At 45.7% G+C, this 24,909-nt stretch overlaps 1 protein-coding gene across 1 annotated transcript in view; it reads left to right on the forward strand.

Moving 5' to 3' along the window:
* The window catches only part of LOC115469687 (multidrug resistance-associated protein 5-like), a 416,281-nt gene that overhangs the window by 178,868 nt on the left and 212,504 nt on the right, over positions 1–24,909 (forward strand). The window contains 1 exon segment of the mRNA XM_030202474.1: positions 23,155–23,280. Coding sequence (XP_030058334.1) covers positions 23,155–23,280 — 126 coding nt within the window.

The raw sequence follows: 24,909 nt of genomic DNA on the forward strand, positions 1-24,909 counted from the left end.
AGCCACAGCAGCTCTGGAATACTGCCACTGACTACTGAGCTTGGGAAGAGTTCTGGCTGCTGGAGGAAATCTTCAGCTGGTGGGGCTTAGGGATCCCCACCAGCTCAGGTATTTATAATTTCCATTGGGGAAGTTGCTGGGGGAGTGGGAGAGGGGGTAGAAAGTGGAGAAGGTGCAAGTGTGGAGAGAACATTTCAGGCCTGATATTCAGTGTGAGTTAACCGGCCGGGAACACCCGTTGACCATTTAACTCACATCTTGGCAGATAACCAGACATTTTTAATGGCATATAACTGGTTATCGCCACTGAAAATGTCTGGTGAGTGCCAAAAATAAAGCTAGCATTGTTGGGGCATTCTGGAGGCATGACCAGTTAAGTCCTGATATTCGGACCTTAATCGACCAGGTTTAGTGGCCAAATAAGGATGCATTAAAAGCAGGCCTATCTTTGCCTGCTAAGTCATGGCCTGTTGGGTCTGAATATTAATTTAACCAGTCATGCACTAGCCAGTGTTGAAAAACCTGGATATTCAATTCTGGATGCCAGAAATGGCCTGGTATTGAATGTCTGGGTTAAATGCTGGCAGCGGACAGGCAAAGTGTTGCCCACCACTGGCTGAACATTGTGGGGTTCGTTCCCTCTCAACATTAGCCATCTTGCTACACCACTGCCCTGAACCTCACCCACATTAGTTTGCTGAACTTGGGATAGCGGAGAGGGCAGGTGGTGGCTGTTGTGCAGAGTACTAAGCTGGTTCTCAATCTGATGGCAGAATTTTTTCCTTCATCAGCCATACCTGACAAACTGGTTCCATAGAGAGTGGTGGGGTTTAAAGGAGGAATTGTAGGTTAGTGATAGGCAAAATAAAAATATAAAAAGCAAATTTTATCAACTAATCACCTTAGTCTTTTCCACTTAGTTTTAAAAACTTTGTACCCCAGCATTAACAGATAGGTAGAATCTAGCAGGCACTGCAGGATCTAGTTTAGTATTAAGGGGGAATAAAAACAGAGAGAGAGAGAGAGAGAAAAGCAAGCATTATTAACTGGTTGCCATAGAGGGGAATAATTGAATGGCACCGGCGATGTATTTTGGCGGTGCCGCAAACAGCTGGCTAGACCCATATATTCGAAAAAGATGGCCGCCCATCTTTTGTTTCGATCATACGGTTCCGGCCACCCAAATGCCTTGGATTTGGCCAGGGTTTGAGATGGCCGGCTTCATTTTTTAGCGATAATGGAAAGTTATGTTGGCCATCTCAAACCCCAGCCAAATTCAAGACATTTGGCCATGGGAGGAGCCAGCATTTTTAGTGCACTGGCCCCCCTGACATGCCAGGACACCAACTGGGCTCCCTAGGGGGTCACTGCGGTGGACTTCAGAAAAGCTCCCACGTGGATAGCTCCCTTACTTTGGGAGATGAGCCCCCCAACCCCCCCCCCCCCCAAAACCCACTACCCACAAATGTACTTCACCCACTAAACCTGCTCCAGGGACCTGCATATAGCCTCTAGGACTTATTGCTGCTGTATAACTTTGGCACACCAGTTCACACCTGAAAACTAATCTCTCTGAAAAAGTCCTTTCTTGAAATAACCATGTTTACTCACAGTTAACTGCAGATCAGACGTTGTGCCCCACTGGCAAAGAGTCCCCTGGTACTAAGATGAGCAGTAGGTCAGAGCTTGCACAATGGTGTACAATGCCCTCTTTCAGCACCATTCAAGGTAAGAACTACGTTCTCTAATGTGGGTAACTCAGGAAAGGGAACTAAAACTGGCTTACAAAAATGGCCACTACCGCATGGACTACAACAGGAAACAAAACAGGGCACACTCTGACCCAGTAAGCAGGGGGAAAGCACCAGGGGAGTACAGCCTACCAACTACCAATACCTACACCCACCACAATGCATTGCTGATGTGACTCTGCAGTGCAAATAACAGAAAAGGTGTCACACTCACCCCAGAGCCACATCACAAGCAGGAAAAGGCTGTCTGAGGACAGAACACATTCTGCTGTTATGGAGGTGGGTACGGCATTTGAGGCTGGCGTACAGGCTGGGAAAAAAGTGTTTAAAGTGGGGTTTTTTTGGTGGGAGGGGGTTAGTGACCACTGGGGGAGTACGAGGAGGTCATCTCCGCTTCCTTCCGGTGGTCATGTGGTCAGTTCGGGCACCTTTTTGAAGCTTGGACCTGAAAAAAAAGGGACCAAGTAAAAGCGGCCAAATGCTCTTCTTTGCCGTCTTTTTTTTCCATTATGGGCTAAAGCCAGCCATTTCGTAACCCTGCCCATGCCCACCCATGTCCCGCCTTCGCGTCGCTGCCAATACGCCCCCTTGAACTTTCGCCAGCTCTGCAACGGGAAAGCGGTGATGGTGTCAAAATAGCGGCTTTCGATTATACCGATTTGGCCGCCGTTGCGAGATCTCCAGCCATCTCACGATTTGTGTCGGAAGATGGCCGGCGATCACTTTTGAAAATGAACTGGATAGTGTACAACCCTTTTCCCCTAGTTTTAAACTGAAATTTTATCTAGAAATAGGCATTTTCCCCACAGTTTTAAACAAACCTTTTCTAGAGGTAGAAACTAAACAGCCAAAAACTCTTGTTCTAAAAGGCAGTTATTTTCTGTTCCTTGGCTGCTGGAGAGGTAGCACATCCCGCGACCTCAATTAAGTGTTAACTAAGGTGTGGGGAAGTAGAATACTTGCATAGGTTGCCGAGTCAGCTTCAAAGAGCCTGTGGAAAACTAATAAAAATTTTCTTGAAACATAAAAAAAAAAAAAAAGAAAAAGGCCCCTTAGATTCAAAACTATATAAAGAGGAAAGGTCCCATTGAACTTTTTCTGAGAAGTTCCGAGAGAAGAGGACATTTCTCTGGTAAGTGAACACTATTTTGCTTTTTACTTTGGGAACTTAAAGATTGGGGTTTAAAGGAGGAATTGTAGGTTAGTGATAGGCAAAATAAAAATATAAAAAGCAAATATTATCAACTAATCTCCATAGTCTTTTCCACTTAGTTTTAAAAACCTTGTACCACAGCATTAACAGATAGAATCTAGCAGGCACTGCAGGATCTAGTTTAGTCTTCCCGCCCACCCTAGGACAACTCTTCATTTATAGTCAGTTATTGTAATTAGGGTAACAAGCAAGGAGTGCTCTTACAGAGTTTTAAATATATTTCATTACCATCTAAGAAGGAAACACTAAATAAATCATACAATATACTATATAAACAAAAAGACATTTTTATATTAAGCTAATATCCTTAATACTGTAGCAAGTTTTTAATTATTGAAAAACTCAAAAACACTAAGATGGAGTCAGCAGTCCAGCAGCGAGAGGGTGCTATTCAGTCTTTTGCATTGAGTGTCACATGTATAATTATCTCCCAGTTGGTGAGATGTCATATGTGTGTGCCCGATGCAAAGAGCTCCTAGCTCTCAGAGAATGTGTCCGTTCTCTTCAGGCTAGAGTAGCAGACGGTGGAGCTGAGGGAGACAGAGAGGTACATAGAGGAGACCTACAAGGATGTTGTAGAGAAGTCCCACCTCCAGTCTGGTAGCCCCTGTGCTACCTTGGAGGAGGGAGGTTTCCTAGAAGGAGAGCATCACCCTGGTGAAGTAGGAAGTACTCCTATAGCCAGGACCTGCCCACCAGGAGATGTACTATCCTCTCGCACCGAGGATATGTCTCAAGTGCTGCCTGGGAGGGAAAGGTTAGGACGGCTGTTGTAGTTGGTGTCTCAATCATTAGGCATATAGCTGGGTGGCTGGTGGACGTGAGGATCGCCTGGTGACTTCCCTGCCTGATGCGAAGGTGGTAGACCTCACGTGATTTTAGATAGTGCTGGGGAGGAGCCAGCTGTCTTGGTAAATGTGGATACCAATGACATAGGAAAATGTGGGAGAGAGGTTCTGGAAGCCAAATTTAGGCTCTTAGGTAGAAGGCTCAAATCCAGAACCTCTAGGGTAGCATTTTCTGAAATGCTACCCATTCCACGCGCAGGGCCCAAGAGACAGGCAGAGCTCCGGAGTCTCAATGCGTGGATGAGACGATGGTGCAGGGAGGAGGGTTTTAGATTTGTTAGGAACTGGGCAACATTCTGGGGAAGGGGGAGCCTATTTCGAAAGGATGGGCTCCACCTTAACCAGGGTGGGACCAGGCTGCTGGCATCGGCATTTAAAAAGGAGATAGAGCAGCTTTTAAACTAGAAACAGGGGGAAGGCCGACAGTCGCTCAAAAGCGCATGGTTCGGGATAAGGTATCTTTAAAAGGTATCACCAAAACAGGGAAGATAGGGTATTCTGATTGTGAGGTTGCAAAAGAGACCATAGTAGATCAGGTGTCTTTAAATAAAAATCAGACAAAAGATTGCAAATTAATACTGTCAAGTACTGAGCATATCCTTTACAGCCTTCTCCGGGGTGACTCCCAGGTCCACTCCGATCCACTCAGGACCTCTGCTCTAGGTGTCCAGCACTCCGACCAGGTGCTGTGGAGGACTTACAGCCCTTCTGCATATCCTCACAGCTGTATTCGGGAGTGACTCCCAGGTCCACCCCGATCTTTCCAGGGCCCTCGCTCCAGGTGCTCAGGGTTTCCAGGTGCTTTTTGGCTAGGATCAGGTGACCCTCAGGGGGAGCAATTCCGGCTTCGGCCTAACCCCTGGTAAGCCTTTCCACGGCTGAGAGGTGCCCAGCTCTACCATCGGCTGCCTTTCAGGTGCTGTGGAGGACTTGCAGCTCAACTGCATATCCTTTACAGCTTCTCCGGGGTAACTCCCAGGTCCACTCCGATCCACTAAGGGCCTCCGCTCTAGGTGCCCAAGGGCTTTTTCTCTATACATTTATTTTTCTCCCAGTTACTACTTATGGCTCCTGTACACTTTTTCTTCTTGGTACTGTCCCTTCCTAATCTGTTTCTCCATCTGAAACCACTGTACACTGCAGGAACACATTGTCCACTCTCTGTGTTCATCATCTCACCATCTCTTTTTTCCTCTTCCATTTATCCATCTCCTTTCTATCTGAGTACATCTCACCTTCGTCGCTGTCGTTATACCTCTCCTACTCTTCTCCGTACTCTCTTGCTCCTTCTCCTGCTCTCTGCTGGGGACATTAATCCCAATCCTTGTCCTCCACATCAGCTCTCATCCTATTTGTGCAGGTCACACCGTGATATCTCCTATCTAATTTCTGTTCCTCTCCTCCCCCCTTCTTCCCTGCCTTTCTCTTGTGCTCTGTGGATGTAACAAACTTTCCTACATTCATGACCTCTTTATCTCTCGTACTCTCCATCTGCTTGCCCTAACTGAAACTTGGCATTACCCTGAAGACTCTGCTTCAGTCGCGGCCCTATGCCATCGAGGTTATTTTTTCTCCCATAGTCCTCGTCCGGTTGGCCACGGAAGTGGTGCCTGGCTACTACTTTCACCCTATTGTAGATTTCAACCTCTTCTTCCAACTCAGTCTCACTGTTTGTCTTCCTTCGAGGTGCACTCCATCCGTCTATTTGCTCCTCTGCCTCTCCGAGTAGCAGTCATTTATCGACCCCCTGATAAGTCCCTTTCTTCCTTTCTCACTGACTTTGATGCCTGGCTTTTCTTCTTTCTTGAACCTTCATCTCCTTCCCTCATTCTTGGGGATTTTAACATTCATGCTAATAATCCCTCTGACTCTTATGCTTCTCAGTTTCTTGCTTTAACATCCTCTTTCAATCTTCAACTGTGCTCCACTGCCCCTACTCACCAGAATGGCCACTGTCTTGATCTTATCCTTTTCTCAAACTGCTCACTCTCCAGTTTCTGTTCCTCAGCTCTTCCACTCTCTGACCATCATCTGATAACTTTCACACTTAAACACCCTCCTCCCCGGTCCTGTCCAATCTTAACCAATACATTTAGGAATCTTCAGGCTATTGACCCTTCTACTCTGTCCTCCAGTGTTTCAAATCTCTTCTCTACCACTATGTTATCCAAGTCTGTCAATGAGGCTGTCTCTTCCTATAATACTATTCTCTCCTCTGCTCTGGATACTCTCACTCCTCCCATTCCCCGTTCTGTAAAACATACCAAACCCCAGCCTTGGCTGACCTCTAGAATCCGCTACCTATGTTCCTGTGCCCGCTCTGCCGAATGCCTTTGGCTAAAATCCCATGCCCATGCTGACTTCATACATTTCAAATTCTTGCTGACCTCCTTCTAGTCTGCTCTTTTACTTGCCAAACAGGACTATTACATCCAGTTGACAAATTCTCTTGGCTCAAGCCCTCGACGTCTCTTTGCCACACTGAACTCTCTCCTCAAAGTGCCTTCACTTTTCCCCCAGACTCTGGCTGAGTACTTTCATGATAAGGTTCACAAGATTAAACTTGAATTATCTACCAGGTCATCTCCACCTCTCCTTCCCTGGGTCCAATCTCTCAACCCTCCAACCCCTGCCTCCTTTTCTTCCTTTTCTGAAATCACTGAAGAGGAAACTACACATCTTCTTTCCTCCTCGAAACTAACTACCTGTTCCTCTGATCCTATTCCCACCCATCTACTTAACACTATCACTCCTACTGTCATCCCTTTTATCTGTCATATCCTCAATCTTTCACTTTCCACTGCGCCTGTTCCTGATGCCTTAAAACATGCCATAGTCACACCACTCCTTAAAAAACCTTCATTGGACCCTACCTGTCCTTCCAACTATCGCCCTATCTCCCTCCTCTCTGTGGATAACACACTCATCCTTCCTGTCTCATCAGCTCGTAGCCTTGGGGTCATCTTCGACTCCTCCCTCTCCTTCTCTGCACATATTCAGCAGATTGCTAAAACCTGTCGTTTCTTTCTCTATAATATCACCAAAATTCGCCCTTTCTTTTCTGAGCACACTACCAGAACCCTCATCCACACTCTTAGCACCTCTCGCTTAGTCTATTGCAACTTGCTTCTCACAGGTCTCCCACTTAGCCATCTCTCTCCTCTTCAATCTGTTCAAAATTCTGCTGCACGACTAATATTCCGCCAGTGTCATTATGCTCATATTAGCCCTCTCCTCAAGTCACTTCACTGGCTTCCTATCCGTTTCCGCATACAGTTCAAACTCCTCTTATTAACCTATAAGTGCATTCACTCTGCAGCTCCTCAGTACCTTTCCACTCTCATCTCTCCCTACATTCCTCCCTGGGAACTCCGTTCAGTGGGTAAATCTCTCTTATCTGCACTCTTCTCCTCCACTGCTAACTGCAGACTCCGTTCCTTTTATCTTGCTGCACCATATGCCTGGAATAGACTTCCTGAGCCGGTATATCAAGCTCCATCTCTGGCCATCTTCAAATCTAAGCTAAAAGCCCACCTTTTTGATGTGGCTTTTAACTCCTAACCTTTATTCACTTGTTCAGAACCCTTATTTTATCATCCTCACTTTATTATTCCCTTATCTCTAGTTTGTCCTGTTTGTCTGTCCTAATTAGATTGTAAGCTCCGTCGAGCAGGGACTGTCTCTTCATGTTCAAGTGTACAGCGCTGCGTACGTCTAGTAGCGCTATAGAAATAAGTAGTAGTAGTATGTAAATAGGAACAACAAACATAGTTTGAAATGTCTATATGCGAATGCCAGGAGCCTAAGAAATAAGATGGGAGAGTTAGAATATATTGTACTAAATGAAAAATTAGATATAATAGGCATCTCTGAGACCTGGTGGAAGTAGGATAACCAGTGGGAGACTGTTATACCGGGGTACAAATTATATCATAGTGATAGGGTGGATCGAATTGGTGGAGGGGTAGCACTGTATATTAAGGAGAGCCTTAAATAGATTGAAAATTCTGCAGGAAACAAAACACTTCTTGGAATCACTATGGACTGAAATTCCATGTGTAAAGGGGAAAAGGATAGTGATAGGAGTGTACTACCGTCCGCCTGGCCAGGATGAATAGACGGATGCAGAAATGTTAAAGGAAATTAGGGACACAAACAAACTGGGCAACACAATAATAATGGGTAATTTCAATTACCACGATATTGACTGGGTAAATGTAACATCAGGGCATGCTAGGGAGGTAAAATTCCTTGATGAAATAAAGGACTGCTTTATGGAGCAGCTGGTACAGGAGCCAACGAGAGAAGGAAAAATTCTAGACCTAGTCCTTAGTGGAGCGCATGATCTGGTGCGGGAGGTAATGGTGCTGGGGCCGCTTGATAATAGTGACCATAATATGATCGGATTTGATATTAGCTTTAAAGTAAGTAAACATAGGGAATCCAATACGTTAGTGTTTAACTTTAAAAAAGAAGACTAAGATTAAATGGGAAGAACAGTGGAAAAAAAAACTTAGAGGAGCGGCTGCGAGGGTCAAAAATTTACATCAGGCGTGGATGCTGTTCAAAAACACCATCCTGGAAGCCCAGGCCAAATATATTCCACATATTAAAAAAGGAGGACAGAAGACCACACGACAGCCGGCATGGTTAAAAAGTGAGGTGAAGGAAGCTATTAGAGCTAAATGAAAATCCTTCAGAAAATGGAAGAAGGTACCAACTGAAAATAATAAGAAACAGCATAAGGAATGTCAAGCCAAATGCAAAGCGCTGATAAGGAAGGCTAAGAGGGACTTCAAAAAAAAGATTGCGTTGGAGGCCAAAACACATAGTAAAAATTTTCTTAGGTATATTAAAAGCAGGAAGCCTGCAAAAGAATCAGTTGGACCGCTAGATGACCGAGGGGTAAAAGGGGCGATCAGGGAAGACAAAGCCATAGTGGAGAGATTAAATGAATTCTTTGCTTCAGTCTTCACCGAGGAAGATTTGGATGGGATACTAATGCCGGAAATGGTATTCGAAGCTGACGAGTCGGAGAAACTTAATGAATTCTCTGTAAACCTGGAGGATGTAATGGGGCAGTTCTACAAACTGTAGAGAGCAAATCTCCTGGACTGGATGGTATTCATCCCAGAGTACTGATAGAACTGAAAAATGAGCTTGCGGCTATTGTTAGTAATATGTAATTTATCCTTAAAATCGAGCATGGTACCGGAAGATTGGAGGGTGGCCAATGTAACGCCGATTTTTAAAAAAGGTTCCAGAGGAGATCTGAGAAATTATAGACCGTTGAGTCTGACGTTGGTGCCGGGCAAAATGGTAGAGACTATTACAAAGAACAAAATTTTACATAGCATATTCAAAAGCATGAATTAATGAGACAAAGTCAACATGGATTTAGTGAAGGGAAATCTTGCCTCACCAATCTACTACATTTCTTTGAAGGGGTGAACAAACATGTGGATAAAGGTGAGCTAGTTGATATTGTGTGTCTGGATTTTCAGAAGGTGTTTGACAAAGTACCTCATGAAAGACTCCAGAGGAAATTGGAGAGTCATGGGATAGGAGGTGGTGTTCTATTGTGAATTAAAAACTGGTTAAAAGATAGAAAAGAGAAAGTAGGGTTAAATGGTCAGTATTCTCAGTGGAGAAGGGTAGTTAGTGGGGTTCCCCAGGGGTCTGTGCTGGGACCGCTGCTTTTTAACATATTTATAAATGACCTAGACATGGGAGTAACTAGTGAGGTAATTAAATTTGCTGATGACACAAAGTTATTCAAAGTTGTTAAATCGCAGGAGGATTGTGAAAAATTACAAGAGGACCTTATGAGACTGGGAGGCTGGGCGTCTAAATGGCAGATGATGTTTAATGTGAGCAAGTGCAAAGTGATGCATGTGGGAAAGAGGAACCTGAATTATAGCTACATCATGCAAGGTTCCATGTTACAGACCAAGAAAGGGATCTAGTTGTCGTCGTCGATGATACGTTGAAACCTTCTGCACAGTGTGCTGCGGCGGCTAAGAAAGCAAATAGAATGTTAGGTATTATTAGGAAAGGAATGGAAAACAAAAATGAGGATGTTATAATGCCTTTGTATCATTCCATGGTGCGACCGCACCTCGAATATTGTGTTCAATTCTGGTCACCGCATGTCAAAAAAGATATGGTGGAATTAGAAAAGGTGCAGAGAAGGGCGACGAAAATGATAAAGGGGATGGGATGACTTCCCAATGAGGAAAGGCTAAAGTGGCTAGGGCTCTTCAGCTTGGAGAAAAGGCGGCTGAGTGGAGTTGAAAGGGTAAATGTGAAGCATCTGTTTACGCTTTCCAAAAAGACTAGGACTAGGGGGCATGCGATGAAGCTACAATGTAGTAAATTTAAAACGAATTGGAGAAACTTTTTCTTCACTCAACGTGTAATTAAACTCTGGAATTCGTTGCTAGAGAATGTGGTAAAGGTAGTTAGCTTAGTGGAGTTTTAAAAATGTTTGGACGGCTTCCTAAAAGAAAAGTCCATAGACCATTATTAAATGGACTTGGGGAAAATCCACTATTTCTGGGATAAGCAGTATAAAATGTTTTGTACTTTTTTGGGATCTTGCCAGGTATATGTGACCTGGATTGGCCACTGTTGGAAACAGGATGCTGGGCTTGATGGACCTATGGTCTTTCCCAGTATGGCAATACTTACGGATGCAATAGTTCGTTTCCTTGCAACCAACACCTTGCTTCTCCATTCTCAACAGTTTTTTCTTTGAGTTATATTTTTAGAATATGAGTTTTGAAATTTTTCTCAGTATCAAAACTTTCTGGATTTTCAGGATATTGGATCTTTTAGTTTTAATATACCTTTCAGAAAAGAATATAGTTTCTTGTTCATTTTCTATTCTGATGTTGGAATGATTTTTCTTGTCTGTTCCAGGAAAGTGTTAGAAATGCAGCAAATGTCCAGCCAGTTTTTCTTGTAGATTTTACAATTTAGGTCACTTTTTCCAGTATTCTTTGTTTTGGTTTGTTTATTTGCTTTAAAGTTGGTAATCTTCCTCTCAGCTCCTGATTTATCATGTTAATGCCTTTATTTTGTTGTTTGCATTGAGATTTCATCCAGGTAAAAATTCAAATGTTGCGGTCAACATTTTTTTTTTAATATCTTCTCTGGCATTTAAATCTATTCCATATATTCAGTGTCTTTATCTGGATAGGGAGTGGTACTGAAGATACATGAATATAGCGGTGATTGCCATTAGTTGTACAGATAGTGACGATATTCAGTCTCTATCCATATAGCTATGCAGGTTAACTTAGGGCAGCCTTTTTGCTGGTTTAATTTCATCCACAGAGCTATACAGACAGCAACTGAATATTGCTGTCTATCTGTCGAGTTATTGCCGGGACAGTATGTGGGTATTCTGTCTATCTGGATATTTGCTGGGGCAGTTTGGAAGAATTCCCTGTGTCACTGTCACAATCTGGATAGCGCCGTTGACAATTGGGAAATAAGGGACTTATCCATAGAGCAGCTACTGCTGTATGGAAAAGTGGTTTTTGAGTATTGATCCGACAGCTTTTAGTCCTGGTATGTTAGCAGAGAGAGTTTCTTGCTGTCATTACCACATGTACAGAAAGAAGAAACAAGCTCAGTACAATAGCATTTAAATTTAATTAATGATATCATTACAAGGTTGTGTTAATTATGCAAATAGTTTCATATTTTAGCTTTAAAATTAGCAACTTAGAAAACAGGATTTCAGAACTAGATTATAATAATTTACTAGGTATAAATAATGAAAATTGCAACATATGCTCATTTGTTAGTTCAGTTAGTAAAGCTGATTTGGAGCTACAATTTAAAATGATGTCCAGCTTATAATATGTACGTCCAAATTAGTACATCACATGTGAGGAGGCATTTTCGATATAATGTCTAAGTCGGAATTTGGACATTTATAGGAAATATGGCCATTTTTGAAAAGCAAAATGTCTTTTTTTTTCCGAAAATACAGTTTGCAACAAGATTTTGTGCTCTGTGCATTTATTTTTTAAGGTCATTTTTGGAAAAACAAAAAGTACAACTGAAAAACCTAGAAAATCAATGTATTGGAATGTAGGAGGGGCCAGCAGTTTTAGCAGACTGGTCCCCCCCCCCAGACATCCCAGGAGAGCAGCAATGGGGCACTGCTGTGGACTGCATATAAATGCTCCCAGATATACATCTTACTCTCACATTTGATACACAGTAGGAGACCCGATGATGGTGTAGGTGAACACATGGGCATATTAACCATTTAGGAAGCTATATTGACTGTTTTGGCCAAAAAGGTTATAGTTAATGCCATTATATTGTGGCAAAAATATCATCCTTTGTAGTACATCCAGTACAATGAGGGCTCCTAACATTGTAGTCTATATTTACTACTATTATTATTTAGTTGGTATCGTAATTATATATCATCTAGTCTATATTGATTTATAAAATACATTGCAGCTGTACCCAAACTATGCTCCCTGGAATGCCTACAAGTGTGCTTGTCTGCTATTTTGTCATTGTACATACTTAAATGTATACTTACATTATGAGGGAACTTTAATATGGTTTTTCCCCATTGGAAACATCCTTTTATATATATGGAAAAAGCTTTATTAAATTACTTCCATGGGGGTAATTCTATAAAGTGGGCACTAACATTTATGTTCCGAATTTGCATGTAAATGATTACATTAATGGCATATAATCTATTCTGGGGTCCTTTTACTAAGGTGCGCTGAAAAATGGCCTGCGGTAGCGTAGGCACGGGTTTTGGGCGCACGCCGAATCATTTTTCAGCGCACCAGTAAAAAAGGCCTTTTTAAAATTTATGCCGAAATGGACATGTGGCAAAATGAAAATTGCCGCACGTCCATTTTGGGTCTGAGACCTTACCACCAACCATTGACCTAGCGGTAAAGCCATACGTGGTAGCCGGGCAGTAATCGGCAAAAATGAAATTACTGCAAGAGCCACTCAATAGCTGTTTAGTAACTCCATTTTGGTGCACGTTAGGTGCGCATAGACTCTTACATGGCTTAGTAAAAGGGCCCCTCTGTAAATTTGTGTATGTCTTACATAGCATGTGTTTTACAGGTAGGGTTACACATAAATAGTCTGGAGCAGGACTCACATGCGTGTAACTTAGTTATGTGCATATATTGTAATCCCCCAGGGGTAGGGGTACTCTGATGTGCTGAGGGCCCTCTTGTAGCTCCTGTCCGTCATCACAAGCCCTCAGCCAGGACTCACTAGCACTTTCCTTCTGAGAAAGGCCCAGAGACAAGGCTCATCTATGGCAGCCTGTAAACTCGGTATCAATGTTTGGACTTCCCCTTTAACTCAGGGTGACTCCCTCATTTACCATCAGTTAGTGGACATGCCTACCTGCTGTATCCTCTGGTAACAGGTCACTTTTCTGGTACCTCTGATGGGCTCCCTGTCACACTTCTTGGGAATATAACCCTGGTTTCTCAGCTTTCATCAATATGCAAATTCACTCTATACTAGATGCAAATCCCCTTTATTAGCACCCTGCTCCAGTGTTGTGGGGAACAACTTCTTTCCAGCATATCATTCAACTTCTAATAATACACAGTTCCAGTACTACCAAAAGGCATACCAGGTGTACCTTCTTGGTTTTTAGAGGGATCCTTCTCTCTCCACTTCCAAGGGATCTCCTCCAGCAGGCTTCCCAGGTCCCCATCTCCTCCCTTCCTCTTCTTGGAGGGTACTCTTTATAGGGTGGCTAATAATTCTCCCTACCTCTTTAGGCCCCTCCCCCTGGTTCCAAAAAGGTCCAGGACCAGAACTCTCTCCACCTTTCCATCTCCTGTTCTGAGAGTTCCTCCTCCTGGCCTCTTCAGGGAAGGGCAGGTCCTGTGTTTATCACAATATATATGTAGACTGTTATAGAATTACCCCCTCTAAATGAATCAGGAATTAACTCACTTTTATCTGTATCTTAATATTTTAAATGATCATCCATATTTAAATGTTTTATTTGCACTATTCCAAGTTACTGTGTTTCTGTATACCACTCACAACACTAAGGGGCCGATATTTAAAGTGATTAAAAGGGCGCAGGGCATGATTAAGTATTTAGGAGTATGTATTCCAGCTGATTTGTCCCAGTTATATAAGCTAAATATACAACGCTTATTAAAAGACACTGAAAAATAATTGCAGGAATGGGGATCCCTTCCACTCTCTCTCCTGGGGCGTATTGCATTGTACAACATGATTGTAGTTACAAAGTGGCTCTACGTTTTTCAAACTCTCCCGCTTTACTTAAAGAGGGGGGAGGAAAAGAAATTAATGAGGTTAATGCAAAAAGTTTTGTGGAGTGGGAAGAAACCCCGCCTTTCCATTCCAACACTGAGTATACCGGTAGATTCTCCGAGGACAAGCAGGCTGCTTGTTCTCACTGATGGGTGACGTCCACGGCAGCCCCTCCAATCGGAACACTTTCTAGCAAAGTCCTTTGCTAGTCCTCGCGCGCCGATGCGCACAGTGCATGCGCGGCCGTCTTCCCGCCTGAACCGGCTCGTGCCGGCCAGTCTTCTTTTGTCTGCGCTCGGTACGGTCGTGTTTCGCTGTTCGCGCCCCAAAGTTGACCTCGCGCGTCGTTTATCGACTTCGTTCTTCGAAAAAAAAAAAGGTGTCGGAAGGAGACCTTTATGGTTTCTCCCTTCCCGTACTTCTAGTCTTTGCCCCGGTAAGTTTTCTTTCGTCGTCGGGGTAGGCCCTATTTAGGCCTCGGTCGAAGTTTTTCTTCCCTATTTTTGCGGTGCCATTTTCGCCATTTCGAGTTTTGATCTCGCCGGCGCGATTTTTCCGCCCATGACATCGAAGTCTTCCAGCGGCTTCAAGAAGTGCACCCAGTGCGCCCGGGTAATCTCGCTCACTGACAGGCACGCGTCGTGTCTTCAGTGTCTGGGGGCTGGGCACCGCCCGCAGGCCTGTAGTCTGTGTTCCCTTTTGCAAAAGCGGACTCAGGTAGCAAGATTAGCCCAGTGGAACGTTTTGTTCTCGGGCTCTTCGTCGGCATCGGCACCGGGAGTATCGACTGCTTCGACGTCGTCGGCACCTGGACCTTCATCTTCGCCCCCGATTGCATCGAGTGCATCGAGGCATCGGCCCTCTGCATCGGGGCGACATCGGAAGGGTGCGACGGCGTCGGTGGTATCGAGACCTCCTCGTCTGCTGATGTCGTCGGACGGTGGTGCTTCGTCTGGAGTGCAGGTGAGGGCTGTCCATTCCCCTGCTGGTGGCGGTGAGCCTTCGGGTGGGTCTCCCCCTACCCTGAGGGCTCCTGCGGTACAGCCCCCCTGAGACCGACCTCCTTCGGCCTCGGCCCCGAGGAAGAGACGGCTGGATTCTACGTCCTCCTCGTCGGTGCCGGGAAGCTCCAGTGACATGCTTCGTCCCAAGAAGTCGAAGAAGCATCGTCACCGGTCCCCTTCCCGTGTCGGCACCGAGAGCTCTGGGTCGCCGAGGGAGTCGGCACCCTTGTAGGCATCGGCACCAAGAGGACCGCTCGCCCTCTGTTCAAGAGGTGTCGATGCGCTCCCCTTTGGACAGCCCGGAACAGCCTCCACGCCCGGAACAGATTCTGACATCGACGCCTGCATCGGCTTCCATGCCTTTTTCCACAGCCGCTCTGAACGAGAGTCTCCGGGCCGTTCTCCCAGAGATCCTGGGAGAGCTGTTGCACCCTACCCCTCCGGTACCGGGGGTGCTTGCGCCACCGGTACCGTCAAGTGAGGCGCCGGCTGGCCCATTGCCCGGGGTGAGGTCTCCGACATCGGTGCCGCGTGCGGTACCGACTGCGGTAGCCTCCCAGGAAGGCTCCCCGACTACGTCGGTGGAGGGAGCTTCGCCGGTGCGGACGAGGGAGTCTACCTCTCGACGCTCCCACCGTGGCCGTGGTTCCATGGAGTCGAGCCGGGCACGGCTGCAGACACAGGTCCGTGAACTTGTGTCTGACACCGATAGTGAGGCCTCGTGGGAAGAAGAAGAGGACATCAGATATTTCTCTGACGAGGAGTCTGAGGGTCTTCCTTCTGATCCCACTCCCTCTCCTGAAAGGCAGCTTTCTCCTCCCGAGAGCCTGTCTTTCGCTTCCTTTGTCTGGGAGATGTCTACGGCCATCCCCTTCCCGGTGGTTGTGGAGGACGAGCCCAGGGCTGAAATGTTTGAGCTCCTGGACTATCCTTCTCCACCTAAGGAAGCGTCCACAGTACCCATGCATCATGTCCTCAAAAAGACATTGCTGGCGAACTGGACCAAGCCATTAAGTAATCCCCACATCCCCAAGAAGATTGAGTCCCAGTACCAAATCCATGGGGACCCAGAGCTGATGCGCACTCAGTTGCCTCACGACTCTGGAGTTGTGGATTTGGCCCTAAAGAAGGCCAAGAGTTCTAGGGAGCATGCTTCGGCGCCCCCGGGCAAGGACTCTAGAACCTTGGACTCCTTTGGGAGGAAGGCCTACCATTCTTCTATGCTCGTGGCCAAAATTCAGTCCTACCAGCTCTACAAGAGCATACACATGCGGAACAATGTGTGGCAGTTGGCGGGCTTGGTGGACAAGCTCCCCCCTGAGCAAGCCAAGCCATTTCAGGAGGTGGTCAGGCAGCTGAAGGCGTGCAAAAAATTCCTGGCCAGAGGGGTATATGACACCTTTGATGTTGCGTCCAGGGCCGCTGCTCAAGGTGTGGTGATGCGCAGACTCTCATGGCTGCGTGCCTCTGACCTGGAGAATAGAATCCAGCAGCGGATTGCGGACTCGCCTTGCCGTGCGGATAATATTTTTGGAGAAAAAGTCGAGCAGGTGGTAGAGCAGCTCCACCAGCGGGACACCGCATTCGACAAGTTCTCCCGCCGGCAGCCTTCAGCCTCTACCTCTACAGGTAGAAGATTTTTGGGGGGAAGGAAGACTGTTCCCTACTCTTCTGGCAAGCGTAGGTACAATCCTCCTTCTCGACAGCCTGCGGCCCAGGCTAAGCCCCAGCGCGCTCGCTCTCGTCAGCAGCGTGCGACTCAGCAAGGCCCCTCGGCTCCCCAGCAAAAGCAAGGGACGAGCTTTTGACTGGCTCCAGCAGAGCATAGCCGACATCCAAGTGTCAGTGCCGGGCGACCTGCCAGTCGGAGGGAGGTTGAAAGCTTTTCACCAAAGGTGGCCTCTCATAACCTCCGATCAGTGGGTTCTTCAAATAGTCCGGCAAGGATACACCCTCAATTTGGCCTCCAAACCTCCAAATTGTCCACCGGGAGCTCAATCTTACAGCTTCCAACACAAGCAGGTACTTGCAGAGGAACTCTCCGCCCTTCTCAGCGCCAATGCGGTCGAGCCCGTGCCATCCGGGCAGGAAGGGCTGGGATTCTATTCCAGGTACTTCCTTGTGGAAAAGAAAACAGGGGGGATGCGTCCCATCCTAGACCTAAGGGCCCTGAACAAATATCTGGTCAAAGAAAAGTTCAGGATGCTTTCCCTGGGCACCCTTCTCCCCATGATTCAGGAAAACGATTGGCTATGCTCTCTGGACTTGAAGGACGCCTACATAGGCGCCCCGTATAAGAGGCTTGGGGAGGCTAAGCCTCCCCAGCCCAGCTCTGACCTTCCCCGCGGCCTGCCCCAGCCGAAATCTTCTGCTGCCGCCGCTTCTATTGAGCAGCGGCAGCCAGGAACAACATCTACGCAGCTGATCCGCTGCCGCCGCTTCTCTCAGAGCCAGCATAAGAAGAAAAAGAAGCGCGGGGCCGCAGCAGCGTTCAGACATTCGCTGTCGGCTCTGCAGGTCTCTGCCCCGTTACGTCAATTTCCAGTTCCGGGGGCAGAGGACCGGCAGAGCCGACAGCGCATGTCTGAACGCTGCTGCGGCCCCGCGCTTCTTTTTCTTCTGTCAGCTAAAGAGGCCCGGGCCGGAGGGAGAGAAGAGAATGTGGCCACTGGCTGGAAACGGTAGGAGGAGAGAGAAGGAGAGCAGGGGAGAGCCAGGGGACATGGCCAGCGCAGTGGAGAGCCAGAGAGCAATAGGGAGAGAAAGAGGGGACATGGAAAAAAGCAGTGGAGAGCCAGAGAGCAATAGGGAGAGAAAGAGGGGCCATGGAAAAGAGCAGGGGAGAGCCAGGGACATGGAAAAAAAGCAAGGGAGAGCCAGAAAGAGATGGGGGGAGAAAGAGGGGTCATGGAAAAGAGCAGGGGAGAGCCAGGGACATGGAAAAAAAAGCAAGGGAGAGCCAGAAAGAGATGGGGAGAGAAAGAGGGGCCATGGGTAGGAGAGAGAGAGAAGCTGCTGGGAAGAAACTGGGGGAGACCCTAGCTGTCAGACTGAGAAATGCTGGATGGATGAAAGGAGGGAGAAAGAGGAAAAATGCTGGAAGGAGGGAAGAAACTGGTAGGGAGGGAAAGAGGAAAGACACTGGAAGGATGGGGTGAGAGAGGACGTGCTGAATGGAAAAGGGTCAAGAGAGAGAAGGGGAGATAGAGGAAGACAATGGACGGAAGGATTGGGAGAGGATAATGGGTGGAAGGATGGAGAGAGAAAGAGGGATAACACTGGATGGCATGGTAGGAGAGAAAGAGGGAAGGTGCTGGACATGGATGGAGGGAAGGGAAGTATATGCACATGGATGGAGGGAAGTGAGGAGAAATTATGGATATGGATGGAGGGAAAACTGTTGAATTTAAGAGCTGGATAGGGACATGGCTACAGATGGTAGACAGGACGCATAAGGACACAGGAGGATGGTGGACATGGTGAGAGAAAAAATATCAAATGGAAAGAAGACACTGCATAAAACAGAAGACACTGGGACCAAAACGAATAGAAAAACTAAATGATCAGACAACAAAGGTAGAAAAAAGTATTTTATTCAGAATTTATTAACTGGAATATGTCAGCTTTTGGAAATGTGCATCTGTGATGTTTTGCATGTAAATTTCAATTTTTCTAGTATTGCTGCATGCTGAGTCTGACTTCTTGAGGTAACTTTCCAGTTCAGTATTTTGCCTTCATATCTGATGTGTCATGTATTTTTCATGTGTGATCAAGGTGCAGTATTCTGCTAGCGTGTAGTATTTTCAGCCCTTTTTGGGGTTTTTTTTTGTTTCACTAGGTTGTACACTGGAGTTTTAGAGTCCTGTGTAATTACAGTGCTGCCTTTCCACGCATAAGGTTTAGCTCGTCCTGTCCTTGGAATTAGTACTGTTATGGTTTGGTAAGGCTATATGAGTGTGTTTTTGCACAAGTTTGTGTATAGTGTTTTGCAGTGGAGAGATTGTGTATTGGCCTTACTGAGGTGGCACCAAATCATCAGAAAGGGTTTTAGAGCCTAAATCATGACACACTACCTCTTGAAGGATCTACATATAGTCGTTCATAAAAGGAGCTCATTGTGAACACTTTCCACCCTAAAAGGGTGTATTGTGGCTCTACATGAGAATTGTGATATTATGATCCCTTGTTTCATATTGTTGACGGTCTGCATTTTCCGTATGGGTGGTATATTGGTTTATTAGGATCTGCCCAGTGTTATGGTACAGTAAGGTTTATGAGTGTGTTTTTGCACAAATTTGTGCATAGTGTTTTGCAGTTGAGCAATTGTGGTTAGTACATGCTTTGAGCAACCACTTTATTCTTTGACATATGATACATATTTGATATCTAAATTTAATAAAAGGTATTAATTGTGACATTTTTACTTATTTTTTTCTGTTGTCAGACAATTATGGATGTAAGCCCCGCCTCTGGCCCCACCCCTAACCCCGCCCCCTTTAGCCTCCCCAAACAGTTGGGCCACTGACCGCCTATGGACGCCTACACGCACATCCCGATACGGCCAGCTCACAGACAGTATCTGCGATTTCAGCTGGGCACACGTCACTTCCAGTACTGTGTGCTTCCCTTTGGGCTCGCCTCTGCGCCCAGAGTGTTCACAAAGTGCTTGGCTGTAGTAGCAGCGGCACTTCGCAGGCTGGGGGTGCATGTGTTCCCATATCTCGACGATTGGCTGGTGAAGAACACATCTGAGGCAGGAGCTCTGCAGTCCATGCAGATGACTATTTGCCTCCTGGAGCTACTGGGGTTTGTGATAAATTACCCAAAGTCCCACCTTCTCCCAGTGCAGAAACTCGAATTCATAGGAGCTGTGCTGGATTCTCGGACGGCTCGCGCCTATCTCCCAGAGACGAGAGCCAACAACTTGTTGTCCCTCATCTCACGGGTGCGAGCGTCCCAGCAGATCACAGCTCGGCAGATGTTGAGATTGCTGGGCCACATGGCCTCCACAGTTCATGTGACTCCCATGGCCCGCCTTCACATGAGATCTGCCCAATGGACCCTAGCTTCCCAGTGGTTTCGGGCTGCTGGGGATCTAGAAGACGTGATCCACCTGTCCACGAGTTTTCTCAAATCCCTGTATTGGTGGACGATTTGGTCCAATTTGACTCTGGGACATCCTTTCCAAATTCCTCAGCCACAAAAAGTGCTGACCACGGATGCGTCTCTCCTGGGGTGGGGAGCTCATGTCGATGGGCTTCGCACCCAAGGAAGCTGGTCTCTCCAGGAACGCGATCTGCAGATCAATCTTCTGGAGTTACAAGCGATCTGGAACGCTCTGAAGGCTTTCAGAGATCGGCTGTCCCACCAAATTATCCAAATTCAGACAGACAACCAGGTTGCCATGTATTACGTCAACAAGCAGGGGGGCACTGGATCTCGCCCCCTGTGTCAGGAAGCCGTCAGCATGTGGCTCTGGGCTCGCCGTCACGGCATGGTGCTCCAAGCCACATATCTGGCAGGCGTAAACAACAGTCTGGCCGACAGGTTGAGCAGGATTATGCAACCTCACGAGTGGTCGCTCAATTCCCGTGTGGTGCGACAGATCTTCCAGGTGTGGGGCACCCCCTTGGTAGATCTCTTCGCATCTCGAGCCAACCACAAAGTCCCTCAGTTCTGTTCCAGGCTTCAGGCCCATGGCAGACTGACATCGGATGCCTTCCTCCTGGACTGGGGGGAGGGTCTGCTGTATGCTTATCCTCCCATACCTCTGGTGGGGAAGACTTTGTTGAAACTCAAGCAAGACCGAGGCACCATGATTCTGATTGCTCCTTTTTGGCCACGTCAGATCTGGTTCCCTCTTCTTCTGGAGTTGTCCTCCGAAGAACCGTGGAGATTGGAGTGTTTTCCGACCCTCATCACACAGGACGAAGGGGTGCTTCTGCATCCCAACCTCCGGTCCCTGGCTCTCACGGCCTGGATGTTGAGAGCGTAGACTCACTAGCACTTTCCTTCTGAGAAAGGCCCAGAGACAAGGCTCATCTATGGCAGCCTGTAAACTCGGTATCAATGTTTGGACTTCCCCTTTAACTCAGGGTGACTCCCTCATTTACCATCAGTTAGTGGACATGCCTACCTGCTGTATCCTCTGGTAACAGGTCACTTTTCTGGTACCTCTGATGGGCTCCCTGTCACACTTCTTGGGAATATCTAACAATAGCTAGTGGCATGCGCCACATCACTGATTGGTTTCGCAGAACACAGGACCATACAAATACAGAACTGGAATTACAATTATACCCAGAAACGCACTTCAGCAGCTATTTGCACACGATGGGATTACCATTGCCGCCCCTACTGAAGCATACAGGAATAATGACATCAGCAAAAGCAACTTGGAAATGGATCTGTAAATTACACAAATTTTCTTCGAAGGTTACACCATACTTGCCAATATGCGGGAACCCTGCCTTTGCACCTGGAAGGCTGTATTCGGTGTTCCGCAGATGGAAAAGGAAAGGGATAGTATACTTGTTACAAGTACTTACCCGTGAAGGACAGATAAAGCCGTTTCAGGAGCTCTGTGCTGAATACGCCCTGCCGCCCTCCGATGAGTTCTATTATGCACAGCTAAAGCATTATATACGTTCCTTGTCCTGGGAGGCGCTGGCGGAGGATGTCCAGGAAGAGTTGGCAACAGCATTCTCTTTAGAGGCACAGCAAAAAGTGCCCCTCACGTTCCATCACAGGCACATCAGGGACACAGTTACCGAACTAGACTATGCCAAGTTACTGGCTGCCTGGAAACGAGATATCCCCATGGCCCTTACATTGCCTCAGTTCATGTCCCATGTACTTACAATGCGCAAAACAATGAACATGATGCAGCACTGGGAGCTACAATACAAATTTGCTCTTCGACCCTACATTTCTCCCAGAAGAGCCTTTCACATGGGACTCTCGCCTTGGGGAGAGTGCCTCAAATGCAGGGATCAGGGGGCCACCCTCGGGCACAAGTTTGGTCCTGCAAGGGCATAGTCCGATTTTGGAAGGAGCTAGTACAATATGTTTCTGAGATGTGGAAGGCGGGCTGGAAGTATGACTCGGCGCTGCTCCTGGGCCATCCTGTTCTCATACACCCTGTCCCATCAGGATTTACCGCTTTTGTACGCAAAGCTATTGTAGTGGCTAAACAAGCAATACTCTCAGAATGGCTTACATACAACTACCCTACAGTATCGCAGTGGCGTGTGCGTATGATAACGTTACTGCGGGTAGAGAGGGTGGGAATTACAGACTTTAAAATGAAGACTGGAGTGCGTTTCCAACTCACTTGGACTCCCTTTTGGAATACTCTGACTCCAACTGCCAGGAGTAGACTGTTAAACTTCTAGATATTGCCCTGTACCCTGCGTTATTATGTTCATTTGATGCCATAGCAAGGGAAAGGGGGGGGTGGGAGGGGAAGGGAAGGGGAGGGAAGGTTAAGTCCTATTTGTTGGGGTAGAAGTACTATGTGTTAGTTTAGCCACATGGGGGGAAAATATCAGACGTTCATACATGATGATGTTAACTTTTCTTCTTAAGTTTTGAATAAAAATGATTGAAACATAAAGTGATTAAAACATACTGGCTGACCCTTGAGCAGATATTCAGAGGCACAAATAGTGCCACTAATTATCTGTTCAGACTGTTGCAGCACTATCTAGTTAGTGCCAGGGCAAATTTGGGGTGAAGCTGGGAATTGTCCAGGCACTGCAGATAGCTAATCATTTTGGACTGCACAAAAGATAGTCCTAACTATGCCCAGTTGACTCTCTGGGTATGGCACTGAGTATCAAATGGACCTGGATAACTTCCAGGTGCTGCCAAACACCCAAATATTCATATCTGGGTCTAATTTAGTCAGCAGCAGTCAGCGTTTAAAGAAACACTGACCACTGCCACTGAATTGGGCCCTAAATGTAAGTTGATGTTTTATAATGTTACCTATGTTCAAGTATAATTTATTTGATGATTTTATATTATTTTAGTACCTTGTAGACTGTGATGAAGTTTTGTTCATGAAAGATGGATACATTGCTGAACAAGGCACACATGAAGATTTAATGAAAAAGAAAGGAGACTATGCTGTATTGTTTAGCAGCATGCAGCAAACAGTAAGATTATACTAATTTTATAAAGTTTATTTTCAAATGTAAGCAGTCTAGTTGTGAAGTTTTATATGTTAAGCAGAGTATGTGCAAGGGTAGTGGTTGTCTTAGGTGACCATTCTGCTTTATTCACCCCTCTCCAATTAACTTTTGACACCCCTAACATGGAGCTCACCCCTCCCCCCCACAACATTTTGATAATTGAACCCAGTAATCATGATCATCACACAAAAATCTTATTTAAAAAGCAGGTTAAAATATATGCTGATGACATTTTGAATTTGTGTGGCTTTCAGGACCTATTATTTTGTTTTGACTGCTGTTGCTTTTTGTTGTCCCCAAAAAGCTGCTGTCCTAGGCCCTACTCAAGATATCAGTGGGGTCCTTGTGCTAGTAAAGGATAAATATTATTTAGAATGAAAAAATGAAAGGTTCATTGCAGTTGTCCTGCAGAATTGATTAGGTATCTATAGAAATGCTAAATAGTAGTAGTAGTAGGTAATAAGTAAGATTTCAGCAACAGTTCTGACCTTTTAATTTTACTGAGCCTTCTTAAGTAGAAAATGGAAAGGCAATATTCACCTTTTCTCTATTGTATATGTGAATTTCATTAGAAGGTGCCTATGTGAAATGTTCAAAAAGTACCTATTCTATGCCTATTTTATAAAGGCATATCAAAATAATCCAAATCATTCAGCAGAAAATTGTAAATACAAACCATGAAACATCATTTATCATTTATTAAACAGTAAAACATAAAGACATAAAAACATAAGAAAACTCAAGTCAAGGGAACTCCATTATGTGAAAAGAAAGAGACAATTATTCACACAAGATAGCCTTTCAAAATCCAGCCATCAATCCATTGCTGTCAAATCAGCCAGTCTACTCATCGTAAGAATATATCCGATGGTATTCAATAATTACCAAAGGCAAGTTGAACCATATAGGACTTTAGTAAAATACAAAAAGTCATATATGATAACGGGTTATCTCCTGCTGAATATTAACCATCAACAGCAGTGTTTGGCCAGATAAATAGCTTAGAATATCTGGGGGTATGTTATCAAGATGTGATTTTAGAACAGTAGTTCAGAGCCTTGTGATGTCGAGCGTGGGCTACTGCAATGCCCTATACTTTGGCATTACTGCCTCAAGATATAGGGCATTGCAGGTTGTTCAAAATGCAGTTGCTAGAATGTTAGTAGAAGTTCCAAAAAAATGTACGTATTACTCCTGTGTTGAAATAGCTGCATTGGTTGTCTGTACAGTTTTGAGTACAATTCAAAGTGTTTTGTCTGATTCATCAGACTTTACATTCTTTTGCTCCATGGTGTTTGAAACAGTCGTTGATGATTTACCAGCCGAGTCGACTCTTGCAATCTGAATTAGCCATGTGCCTCTCTTTTTAAGGGTTATGTGAAACTCATTATGCAGAAACCAATTGTTCAGTAGTAAGACCATGGATGTGGAATGTACTTCCAGGTACTTTATGAATGTGCAGCAACAAAGAAAATGTGAAGAAATTTTTAAAAACATTTGTATGAGCATTTTATGCAGTTTAGAGGCAATTATTGTATTTTTTGATTGCAGAACAGATTGCTTTTATTTAAGTTTTAGATTAGTTGCTAGAGG

The sequence above is a fragment of the Microcaecilia unicolor genome, chromosome 4 (assembly GCF_901765095.1).
Source record: "Microcaecilia unicolor chromosome 4, aMicUni1.1, whole genome shotgun sequence".
Classification (NCBI taxonomy): domain Eukaryota; kingdom Metazoa; phylum Chordata; class Amphibia; order Gymnophiona; family Siphonopidae; genus Microcaecilia; species Microcaecilia unicolor.